The 12,056-nt window shown below is 50.1% G+C and overlaps 3 protein-coding genes across 3 annotated transcripts; 2 read left to right on the top strand and 1 right to left on the bottom strand.

Annotated features, from left to right (window-relative positions):
• Window positions 1-774: 774 nt before the first annotated feature.
• ACC2 (biotin carboxylase) lies at window positions 775-8,045 on the top strand (the record flags this gene model as incomplete). The annotated part of the gene is made up of 5 exons (XM_002185422.1): window positions 775-3,403; window positions 3,545-4,653; window positions 4,734-5,667; window positions 5,752-5,888; window positions 5,957-8,045. The coding sequence occupies 5 exons, from the start codon at window positions 775-777 to the stop codon at window positions 7,994-7,996; spliced, it is 6,849 nt and encodes a 2,282-aa protein (XP_002185458.1). The 3' UTR covers window positions 7,997-8,045.
• Window positions 8,046-9,144: 1,099 nt separating this feature from the next.
• PHATRDRAFT_50508 (predicted protein) lies at window positions 9,145-10,328 on the top strand (the record flags this gene model as incomplete). Its single annotated transcript, XM_002185421.1, has 1 exon — window positions 9,145-10,328. Exon 1 carries the CDS (start codon window positions 9,183-9,185, stop codon window positions 10,326-10,328), a length of 1,146 nt encoding a protein of 381 aa, XP_002185457.1. The 5' UTR covers window positions 9,145-9,182.
• Window positions 10,329-10,511: 183 nt separating this feature from the next.
• Window positions 10,512-11,681, bottom strand: PHATRDRAFT_41473 (predicted protein; the record flags this gene model as incomplete). The annotated part of the gene is made up of 1 exon (XM_002185369.1): window positions 10,512-11,681. The coding sequence occupies one exon, from the start codon at window positions 11,679-11,681 to the stop codon at window positions 10,512-10,514; it is 1,170 nt and encodes a 389-aa protein (XP_002185405.1).
• Between the last annotated feature and the right edge of the window lie 375 nt (window positions 11,682-12,056).

Genomic DNA, 12,056 nt, shown 5'->3' with positions numbered 1-12,056 from the left:
AAGCGAGGGCTAAATTGATTGGTGTGCTCCCCTGACGGTGAGTGATGGATTGACAGTGATCGATGCTGGAGGCTCGATGCCCCTCTTGACCCTCTCTCTGGCGGTGACTGACGGGAGAGCCCCGGAAGACGTCATCGCTCTGCCTTGGGTCGGTACGAAAGAAGGTCTGTCAGACCCTCCGGACATACGGATACCGTGGGAAGCAACGCTGCCGTGGGTGGTCTCTTTTCCTACTCACAGTTCAAGTCTCGCGCGTGACGTGTGTTTCATAGTGTCTCATTTAGTGTGGTGTTGGGTTGTCGTGTCTCACCTGGTCCCCTTGCTCACAGTCCCCAAAAAACCGTCCAAATTGTCGACAATCGTATCATTTTTTGCCGGTGCGTACGAAACTCACCAGTCTCCCGTGGTCCTTTCGTTTTGGAACAAGGGGATTATTCCTTCACTCTGTGTGTGTGTGTGACTGTCCCTTGTCGCATCCCTCTCTTTTCTCGCCGTCACTGACTGTGAGTAACGTCTCCATATCGACCCAGTCCGTTCGTTGGTTGGACTCGCGAGCCCCGCGCACTGGAGTCAGGGTACGTACGTCCCGACAAAATATCCTTGACTTCCTCCCACGCGTCGCGATGCGATGCGTCCCATCACAGCCTTTCTTGACCCTCGTTTTCAATCACTCACCAACACTGACAGTGATACTCTTTTCCCTAGTGCCACTCTTCTCCTCGTGACACTCGTTACTAGCAACGCAACAACAACAGCTCGATCGATTGTGGCGTCATGCCGTACACGAGAACCGCCGACGGGGCGGGGGGCATCGCCCAGGAAACCCACCGTCGATTCGCAACCGTCCAAGACTACATCCAGCTTCTGGGAGGTCCCAGGGCCCGCGTCATCTCCAAGATCCTCATTGCGAACAACGGGAACGCTGCCGTCAAGTGCATTCGCTCGTTGCGTCGCTGGAGTTACGAAACCTTTGGCGACAGCAAGGCCTTGACCTTCGTCGTCATGGCGACACCCGAAGATCTACGCTCCAACGCCGAGTACATACGCGCCGGAGACGTCATCGTCGACGTGCCCGGCGGACCCAACCACTCCAATTACGCCAACGTCTCGTTGATTGTCGAAATTGCTCGTCTGCACGCCGTACACGCCGTCTGGGCGGGATGGGGACACGCGTCGGAAAATCCTACCCTCCCCAATACACTCGAGTCCTGTGGGATCAAGTTTATTGGACCCGCCGGACCACCCATGCAAGCCCTCGGCGATAAAATTGGGTCCACCATTATTGCGCAATCCGCGGGGGTCCCCTGTATCGCCTGGAACGGATCCGACATTCAGGCATCCTACAACGTGAAGGAAGGATCCTTGCCATCCTGGGCCTTGGAACAGGCCGGGGTGCAGTCCGCAACCCAAGCCAGTGAGGCAGCCGCCAAAATTGGGTTTCCCGTCATGATCAAGGCCAGTGAAGGTGGCGGAGGCAAAGGAATTCGCAAGGTCCTACACGCGGACGATGTCGCCACCGCCTACCGTCAAGTCTGTGGCGAGGTCCCGGGAAGTCCCATTTTCCTCATGAAGCTCGCCCAAAAGGCCCGCCACCTCGAAGTACAGTTGTTGGCGGACGAATACGGCCACGCCCTGGCCCTCAATGGTCGCGATTGTTCCGTACAACGTCGTCACCAAAAAATTATTGAAGAAGGACCTCCCGTCGCGGCGGCACCGGACGTTTGGAAACAAATGGAGGCCTCCGCTGTGGCACTCGCCAAGGCCGTTTCCTACGCCAACGCCGGAACGGTGGAATACCTCTACGAAGAAGACACGCAAAAATTCTACTTTTTGGAACTCAACCCGCGCTTGCAAGTCGAACACCCCGTCACGGAAATGATCACCCACGTGAATCTACCCGCCTGTCAGCTGCAAGTAGCCATGGGTTTGCCACTTTCTCATATTCCAGAAATTCGACAACGCTACGGACGGAAGCGCTTCGACGACGCCCTCGACGAGATCGATTTCGACAACGTCAGCGCCCAACCCACGCACGGACACTGCATGGCAGTCCGCATCACGGCCGAGAACGCCGAAGCCGGATTTCAACCCACCTCGGGTACCCTCCAGGAATTGAATTTTCGGTCTACCCCCAACGTCTGGGGATATTTCAGTATGGACAGTTCCGGAGCCATCCACGAATTTGCCGATTCCCAGTTTGGACACTTGTTTGCGTCCGGTTCCGATCGAGAACAGGCGCGACGAAACATGGTGCTGGCACTCAAGGAACTCTCGATTCGGGGTGATATCAGTACCACGGTGGATTATATTTCGAAATTGATTGAGTTGGAAGATTTTGTCAGCAACCATATCGATACAGCCTGGTTGGATGGGATCATTCAAAACAAGGTCTTGTCCGATACAGAAGCTTGCAAGACGGATGTGGCCATTCAAACTTTGCACGATCACGTACACGTTATTTTGGGCGCTACGGTGCAAGCCTACAATTGCGCCCAAGACGCCACAACGGAATACGTTGAACTTTTGGAAAAGGGACAATTGCCGCCTCGGTCTTTGTTAAAACTGTCCAGAGAAGTGGAGCTTATTCTCAATAACGTCAAGTATGTGCTACGAACGGTGCAGACGGGCCCACACACGTTCTCGATGGGTTTGACGACGGACCGCGAAAACCGCGTGGTGGAAACTCACGTGCGCGTGTTGAGTGACGGTGGCTATTTGATTGACGTCGACGGCACATCCCATGTCGTGTATTTGACTCGGAAGGCAGATTCGGCCCACGGTATGCGCATTACCACCAACTCTGGAGCCACGATTGCCTTTTCACCCGATTACGATCCCACGTCGTTGCGCACCGACGTGGCCGGCAAACTCGTCAAGCAACTCGTACCGGATCAAGCGCACGTCAAAAAGGGTGAGGCTTATGCAGAAATGGAAGTGATGAAAATGTTCTTGCCGCTTAAAGTGGAAGAAGCCGGAACTATTTCTTGGCACGCGAACGAAGGAGCTTCTTTGACGGCTGGTGACATCTTGGGGACTTTAGCCCTAGACAATCCCGAAAACGTAGCTACTGTCAGTGTCTTCGAGGGCGACTTGCAAGTGACGGGATGGGGTCAATCTATTGCTCGCAATACCACCAGTAGCAGTAACGGAAGCACATCCAATAACGGCACTCGCAATGCTCATTTGGTGCTGCGCAAGGCCGTTCAGGCATTACACCGCGCGACGGATGGATACATTTTGCTGCCGGAGACGATCGACGCCGCCATGGCTGACCTGATGCAAGCAGTGGCAGATCCCTTCTTGCCGGTTTTGGAAATTCGGGAACAGCTCTCTGTTCTCAGTAGCCGCTTACCCGCGACTTTGTTGAGATCCATTTCTACGATGGTCCGAGAGTACGAAAATCGTGCAGAGGGGGCCAATGGCGGAGTGGGAGATCTTGAGTAAGAACACTAAAAGTCCGCTTTTCCTTGACGCGGTGGTGCATGAACTGACTTGTGTCTCTTGCTTTCTTCTTTCGACAGATTTCCCGCCTCTAGCATTCTAGCAGCGTTGGCCTCTCATGTTTCGAGCATCTCAGATACGTCAGCCCGAGCTACTTTCGAAGCACTTATCACTCCTCTCCGCGAAGCCGTGCTACCTTATAATCGCGGAAAGGCCTCGGGTGTACCAGGGGCGCAGCGGGCGGTCGACAGCTTTTTGATTGCGTTAGAAAAATGGACTGCCAATGAACGCTGGTTCTGCGACGGAAAGTCATATGCTGATGCAGTCGAAGAATTGCGCCAAGGACATAAGAATGATCCTGGGTACATCCTCAGTGTGTGTCGCGCTCACGAGCAGTTACAGACCACTTCAAAATTGGTTACGTCGATCATGACCGCTATAGGGGTGGGCTCCAAGATTAATCCCACGGGAGGAGCCGGAACGGAATCTGTTATTCTGCACGCAGAGAGCGCCATTTCAGAGATTGGTTCTATGGGTTCAAATGATCTTTACCGTGAAGTTGCGTTGAAGGCTCGAAAACTTTTGATGCAGGAAAGCTTGCCAAGCTTGGAGCTTAGAAAGGGTCGATTCGTTGCAGCGGCGTCCCATGTGGCTACGGCAGACGGAGCGAACCTCTCGAGCACCGTCACTGACCTTTTGGCGGACCAAACTCCTATGGTGGACCTGTTGTTTCCACTGCTCAAAAGCTCTTCGTCGGGATTGGAATCTGTTGGTTTGGCCGAAATATTTGTCCGTCGTATGTATCGCTCCTTTTCGATGAAGGATATTATCCGGGATGGAGAACGACGCTCTTTCAAGTTTGCATTTATGGAGAAGCAGGCAGAGGGTGCGGTGAGCAACTTGTCAACTGTGGCAAGCTTGATGGATTTGAAACGTGTGGTCAGTTCTGGATCTCTGATGGAGACTAACGACGAACCATCGGAATCGGGAGGTGTGATCCCCGTTAAGCAGGGCATCCCCGCTGACACGCTACGTATTGGTGTTTGTATGGTGGTAGACAACGTTAGCGATGTGGCAGATGCTGATACTATTCAAAATGTTTCGTCGCAGTTTGTTGCTAATTCCGGGTCGGATCCGGTGAATGTTCTTTATTTCATCGTTCTGAATTCGGATATTGGTCTGGACGAAGCGAGTCACCAGGAGATTGCTAAGGTAAGTTTAAGGTTCTCGTGTCTTTGCTGCAGAATGAGTCTCTCATTGTTTGTTCCCTCTCTCTCCCTCATGTTTTGTAGAAATGTGAATTGATCCTGCAAGGCTCACATGCTCTACTCGAACAGGCTGGCGTCCGTGGGGTAACGTTTGTGATGAACCAACACTACGACGAGTTTGAGGAATACAGGGCCCCTGCGATGTTCACGTTCCGCTTTCCCGCATACAAAGAAATTGCACTTTACAGAGGAATCGATCCTGTCCGAGCTCCGCAGCTCGATTTGAATCGTGTCGCAGCGAACTTTGACATTCGAGGCCTTGGCTCTCACAATTCGGCAACTGGTCAGGCTCACCTCTATGAAGCGGTACCAAAGAAAGCTGCGCTCGCTTCCGATCACAAAGCAAGTAAAGCCGCTCGTGTCTTCGTCCGATCGCTGGGTTTTGTGACCGACATGAATCAGACAAGCTTTGATCGAATTCTGGTAGACACTTTAAACGCTTTTGATCTCTGTTCTGTAAAGAGCCGCATGGACAACCACGTGTTTATCAATGTGGCCAGTGACTTTGAAAAAACTGTTCTAGATCCGGTAACTGTTGAACATGTTGTGGCCGGGATATTGAAAAAGCATGGAGAACGTATCACAACGATGGGCATTGTGGAGGTTGAGATTCGTATTGTCTGCCGATTGAGCTCCGAATCTCATCCAATCGCACTCAGATTGGTATCTAGCAACCCAACTGGTTACGTTCACGTAATGAGCACGTACGTTGAAGCAGCCGATGATAGCAGCGACGAGCGCAAGTTCAAATTGATTGGCAATACGAAGGCCACACTTGCTAGTACAAGCGACAGCTCTTGGGAAGGTGTCAACGTGGAGGCTCCGTATCCTCTGACCCGCCCTTTTGACGCTCAACGGAAGACTGCACTAAGAGCGTCAGATACACTGTACTGCTACGACCTCCCTGCGCTTTTTGAAGCTGCTGTTGAGCAGCAGTGGCTCGAAGCCTCCGAAAAGGGTGGTATTGAGGGTGGTATCCGTGCAGCGGCTCGTCCTACTATGGTGATGCAAACTACCGAACTAGTTGTTTCAAAAATTGAAGGATCATCTGAGAAGTGGACGATGAACGACTACTTTGACGGAATGCTGGAACTCTCTCATATACGCAGAGGAGCTGGAATGAATGATGTTGGTATGGTGGCGTGGCTTGTAGAGCTCAAAACGGTGGAGTACCCAAATGTAAGTTCATATCATTCATTGTGTCTTCGCTGAGCGCTTTCGGGTCTTACCTATCCAACCATTGTCAGGGCCGTGAAATTGTCTTGCTTTCAAATGACATTACTCACAAAGCTGGGAGCTTTGGAACCCGAGAAGATGTTGTATTCAAGATGGCTTCTGAGTACGCTCGGCAGCGTCAAATTCCGCGTCTGTATGTCGCTGCCAACGCTGGTGCGAGGATTGGTTTGGCCGAGGGAGTCAAAAAGTTGTTCAAAGTTGCTTTCAAGGATCCTGCCAAGCCGGAAAGTGGATTCGATTTCCTCTACCTGGCTCAGGCGGACTACGATTCTCTGACGAAAGAGAAGAAGCTGGTTAACGTTGAGCCGATGTCCCTCGACGGAGAAACTGTTTACCGTATTGTGGATGTGATTGGTTCAGAACCTGACCTTGGAGTAGAGAATCTAAAGGGCTCTGGGCTTATTGCTGGTGAAACGAGTATCGCGTATGAAGACATCTTCACAATGACAGTTGTCCTTGGCAGGACTGTGGGTATCGGTGCATATCTCGTCCGCCTCGGACAGAGGACAATTCAGAGAAAAACGGAGTCCCCGATTATTCTTACGGGATTCCAAGCCTTGAACAAACTGATGGGCGTTGATGTGTACTCCACTCATGATCAGCTTGGTGGCCCGAGTATTATGCACTCGAATGGCATCTCCCATATGGTTGAGGCGGACCATTTCCGCGCGATTAAGTCCGCAGTGAAATGGCTTTCTTATGTACCCTCAACGAGGAGAGGACTCTTACCAATCTCCGACATTCGTGGTGTGGACGACATCGAACGTCCCATCGGCTACATACCTGTTCAGGGAGTTCCTTATGACCCTAGATTCCTGTTGACTGGAGGTGCTGACGACCAAGGTACTTGGCAGAGTGGTTTTTTTGACAAAGGAAGCTTCACGGAGACTATGGCTGGATGGGCGAAAGCTGTAGTGGTAGGTCGTGCAAGACTTGGCGGCATCCCAATGGGGGTAATTGTCACCGAAAATCGCATGGTTGAGACCATCAAACCAGCCGACCCGGCCGATCTGACGGCATCCGAAACCGTTGTTCGCGAGGCAGGCGGAGTTTGGTTCCCAAACAGTGCTTTCAAAACAGCGACAGCGATTAAAGATTTTCGCACGGAGGATTTGCCTTTGATTGTTTTTGCCAACTGGAGAGGGTTTAGTGGAGGACAACGAGATATGTTTGACGAAGTCCTCAAATACGGATCGCAAATTGTCGACGCCTTTGTCGCTTACGAACAGCCAGTATTTGTCTTCATTCCTCCTTTCGCCGAGATACGAGGGGGAGCCTGGGTAGTTTTGGATGCTACGATCAACGCAAATTGTATGGAAATGTACGCTACAAAGGGAAGTTCCCGGGGAGGAGTTCTAGAAGCAAACGGTACAGCTTCAGTAAAGTACCGCACCAAGGACTTGATTGCCACCATGCACCGCCTCGATGAAAAGCTCAAGGCGCTAGATATACAGCTTGAGGAATGTGTGGATGACAGCGCCAGGATTGATGTTGAGGCAGTTATAGTGAAAAGGCAAAACCAATTGCTTCCGGTATACGAGCAAATTTCGGTGCGATTCTGCGAGTTGCACGATACACCAGGACGGATGAAGGCAGTGGGTGTCATTAAGCAGGATGTCGAATGGAGAGAAGCGCGCTCGTTCTTTTATTGGCGTCTTCGAAGAAAACTGGCCGAGTTTGAATTGCGTCGTAAAATAATTGACGCGGCAAGAGTTGGCCGTGCGGTCAATGTGCTCAAACCTACGGAAGCGTCGTTATTGATTCAAAAGTGGTTTCTCGAGAGTTCGGGCAAGTCCGAGGATTGTTGGGAAGACGACGCAACGATGCTTTCTTGGATGGCCGAGCAAAGTAGTTCCTTAGAGCTGAAGGTGATGGAATATTCGAAAGCATGCGTCACACGAGAAATTGTCAATGTGATCCTTGGAGGTGGGACGACCACTGCAATTGGTGCGGCAGGTATCGTCGAAGGTCTTCGGCTATCGATGGACCAAATGACGACTGAAGAAAAGGAAATATTTAGACAGAATCTTCAGAGGGCCCTAAAACTGTAAAAGCATAACCCCCCGGGACCAACTACGTCTTAAATATTATTTTACAGTCAGTGGCTTGTTTAATCAGAGGTTGTTTCTCAATGCCATTTAAACGCAAGAGCGATGTTTGTGTTCACAGAACGTGAATCAAGTCTGGAACAGAAACGGATCTTTCCTCAAAACCAGCACACTAAGCCGTCGTTGACGAAGCGGCGTAGGAAAAGGTTGTTCGCGTGCTTCACAGCCAATACATACCAGAGTCGACGCAAGAACGTTCCTTTACTGTTGATGTTAAGGGGGCGATTCCGACAGTTGTCTTAGAGGGTCACCCATTCCCATATCCCCTACTCGCACCACATTGAAATGAAAGTTCCATGTCTCCTTGCTCAGCGATGAATAGGCAGACGCGTTGATACGGTTTCCGTCAAGTGGAAACTTTCAGAGTTTTGAACGCCAAATTGTGTGTTGGGCCAAATCGTTATTCGCGATTTTGGAGTGTTGGTCAGGGTTCGAGGCGTTTTTTTTTTTTCGATGCGTTACATTAGCGTAAAGTCGTTTCAGTTCTGTTGCCAGAGCTCTACGGATCATCTGGCTTGACCATACCCTTCGTTGGGGGTCGCTCTAGTAGGGCCAGCATTGGACGCTCTCGCTCACCAGCCGTAACTGACATATTTGTATCATTATCGATCTTTCCCGCGCTGCGGACTGACTGCAAGCTCCACGCAAATTCCATCGGATCTTTCACATTTCTGGTGCGGGTGTCAATGTTGTTGGAGACCGCGTCGATGCGGATAGCATTAATTGCAGACTCCTGCTGGGTAGACGTTGAGATCACCAACCATGTTCCTGCTTTAGTGTAAACGATCTTCATGATCAACAGGCCTTTTTAGTACAGCATTTTGATCGAATTATAAGAATTATTTTTATTTTTAACAACAATACTCAGAATCAGTGTTTTTTCCTCTAATAGTGTAGTTTTCACTCCTTCTCATCCGAAATTTTACATTTATGTAACCTTCCGATTGCCATCACTAATAAAACTACGGGTTTTCATCGTCAAGCCTTTTTCGGGCAATTCCTTGTTGAGTCCGACCGAAGGCCTTTTTGGATCATGGTCATTGGAAAAGCCTTTTCCTTTTTCTTCGATTCACAATTTTCAACCCTTCTGAAGAAATTCAATTATCTCTGTCACGATCAAAATATCACCATGATGGCCGCTGTAAGCACCACTGACTGGCGTATTCGCCTCTTCGGTCCTCAGATTCAGCTCAACCAAAAGATGGAGATCAGCGCGGACCAAATCAACGACATCGAAGCTCCTCATGCTCTCCCAACGGTGTCAGTATCCACTATCGAAGCCTTTGATTCCTCCAAGTATGACTACATCGCAGTTTTCTTGGGTGCAGACTATTGCCCTCACTGTAAAGCGTTCGCTCCTACTGTTCACCAAAGTACGAGTGCTCTCGAAAAAAAGCGTTGCAAAGTTGTGTTTGTTTCCAACGATCGCACCCTCGAAGCTTTTCATGCCAGTTGTCAGAAAAACCGAACCCTTGACGTCATGCCGTACGATCTAGAGAAGACCCAGACCATGCGTGATCTGTTTGGCCTCCAAACAATTCCGGCACTCATGATTCTTCGCAACAGCGGTTTCGACCAGGAAAACCCGACCGTCCTCAGCAACGGCCGTCAAGCCTTGGTGGCTGATCCTCAGGGAGCCCAGTTCCCGTGGAGTTCAGACTCTCCTTCCAGCACGATTACCGGTACGAAGAAAGCGTCCTCCATTTCGGCTTGGGAGAGGCTCTGGATCCATGGCAAATACGGAAACTGGTGGGAGCTCGGCCACCATTCCAACCCGGAAAAGCCAGACCAGATCTACATGGATGAACACGCCGTCCGGATTCGTGCCGGCATTTTAAACACTGTCAGCTGGGTTGCCATTATCAACATTTTCTTTTGGAAGGAATCCCTCATGCTCTACATTCTTTATCCTATTGTCGCTTGGGAGTTTATCCTGAGTTCCTTCACTGGTTTAACGCCCTTGGCTCCTATTGGAACGCTTTCAACGTTGCTGGCCATCGTACTGCAACCCGAGCCACACTGGAAGCCTGCTAAGCCCAAACGATTCGCATGGATGATTGGACTTAGCTTAGCCACAACCTGCCTCATTATTTTCCTATTCCGCAAGGAACTCGGTCCGGACCTTTACCGCCCACTCATGGGTGCCGTGGCCTTTACGTGCAATGCTGCTACATGGTTGGAATCGTCGGCCGGTTTCTGTATTGGCTGCTATATCTACAATACCTTTTTGGTGCCTATGTACAATTTGGAGGAATGCAGTGAGTGCAAACTGTAAAGGACTCCACACATTCATTCCAGACTTCAAAGAGAGGAGCACCCAAGGGGTAGAGATCTAAAAAACCAAGGGTTTTTAGGAAAAGAAAAAAATTATTTACAGCTATTGTTCAGGTACATTCTTCTTCCAGAAAAAACACTACCCACAATTCAGTACACCCAACATACAGATGATTTGAGCAAGTTAGATTGCTGCGGGGACGAGCGCAACGCAGTCGGGGCTGGTGTCTCCGCCACTTTCCGATTGGTCATCAAGCTCTACCAGGGCTTGTGCTAAGGCGGTTTCGGTTATTTCAGGGGTAAAACTGGGACGAAAGCTGGCTCTACGAAGCGCTGTTCTCAAAGAGGTGTGGCCTGTTTGTATATCGGATCCTGCGGTGTGATGGAGTTGACCTCCCCTGGTAAAGGTAGAGTCTTCCTGCGCTGCGTTTTCATCACTATCCAGATTCATTTCCGACAAGGCTTCCGCGATAGCGGCAGTCTCCTTGTTTCGTTGTACGCTGAGACGCCGATTTTCATTCGCCGACTTTTTCTCGAGTATTCCTTCCTCGTTGTCATTTTCGTCGTCATCGTCGTCTTTTTTGCAGTCATTGTCGTCCTCCATTTCGTCCAACACTTGGGCAATCGCTTGCTGCGTCATATATCGTTGATGTTCGTCGCTACAACGGCGGGTAGGTTTACAGGGTGGGCTTTCGCGTCGTCCCGCAAAATCCAGAACCTGCATCTTATTAAGAATAAAATCCGCAGTAATTTGATGGGCTTCGTTTTTGTGTGGACTTTGCTGTCGCTCTTTTTCTTGCTCTACCGACCGACGCCGGGTGGGAACCTTCGGACTTTGGGCTTGCGCCGTATTTCGTTGGGAAAGTATGTGCTCAATCAAAGCGCTGGTGTGTCGCAGTGATCGTCGGCGGAATCGCATGTCTATACAACCACTTTCTATTTGGAACACAGATGCTAGACTACTCGAGGAATTAGAACCTCCATCGTCGTGATCGGATGGAAAAGCTGTGTCTGTTCTTTGAACTTCCCTCAACAGTAACAATCGACGTTCTTCCAGGAGAAGAGGATGTATTGCGCAGGCGGCCCAACGAGATTGCTTGTTCCGATCCTTGCTATTGCGAGGAGCGCCACACAACATGGTATCGCTCGCGCTACTTCTATTGCTTCGTCGAGGGAGCCGTGTTGGAATGTAAGCTCCTTCACAGGAGCGAACAGAAGTCGGCAAAAGTTTTCTTCTGAGATATGAAGCTGCCGTCGCCGACTTTTGCGGACTTCGAGGATTATCGTTAATGATCTCTAGGACTACACCCTGTCTCATAAGAGAAAATAACGGTGGCGGTAGTCGATAGGCCATCGTTGGAATATTGGAAATTCTTGGACGGGCGGATTACCGCCCGATGGAAATCAAGTGTAGTCGCCTATCAAGCTCTGGAGAGCTCTCTCGTTCGCAGTCAGGAAATTTGCTTCTGGCCATTTCCCGAGTTAAATTGGTCATTGCGTCATTGCCATTCTGCAAGGAAACAAATAGGTCATATCAGCCACCAAACTGAAAAAATTTATAATTGTACAGCAATAGCCCCTACGAGCTGGCATTTCAATATTTAACGGATGACTTGACCCTGATTTCTTCTCTATATGTATGTACATAGAAATATAGCATGAAATCCTTTTTAGTATCATGAACGCAACCTCGCTTAAGAGAGAATTGACAGGTATATCTAAGAAATAG

The sequence above is a fragment of the Phaeodactylum tricornutum genome, chromosome 30 (genome assembly GCF_000150955.2).
Source record: "Phaeodactylum tricornutum CCAP 1055/1 chromosome 30, whole genome shotgun sequence".
In the NCBI taxonomy this organism is placed as follows: Eukaryota; Bacillariophyta; class Bacillariophyceae; order Surirellales; family Neidiaceae; genus Phaeodactylum; species Phaeodactylum tricornutum.
This window is presented reverse-complemented; position numbering and strand designations above follow the sequence as displayed.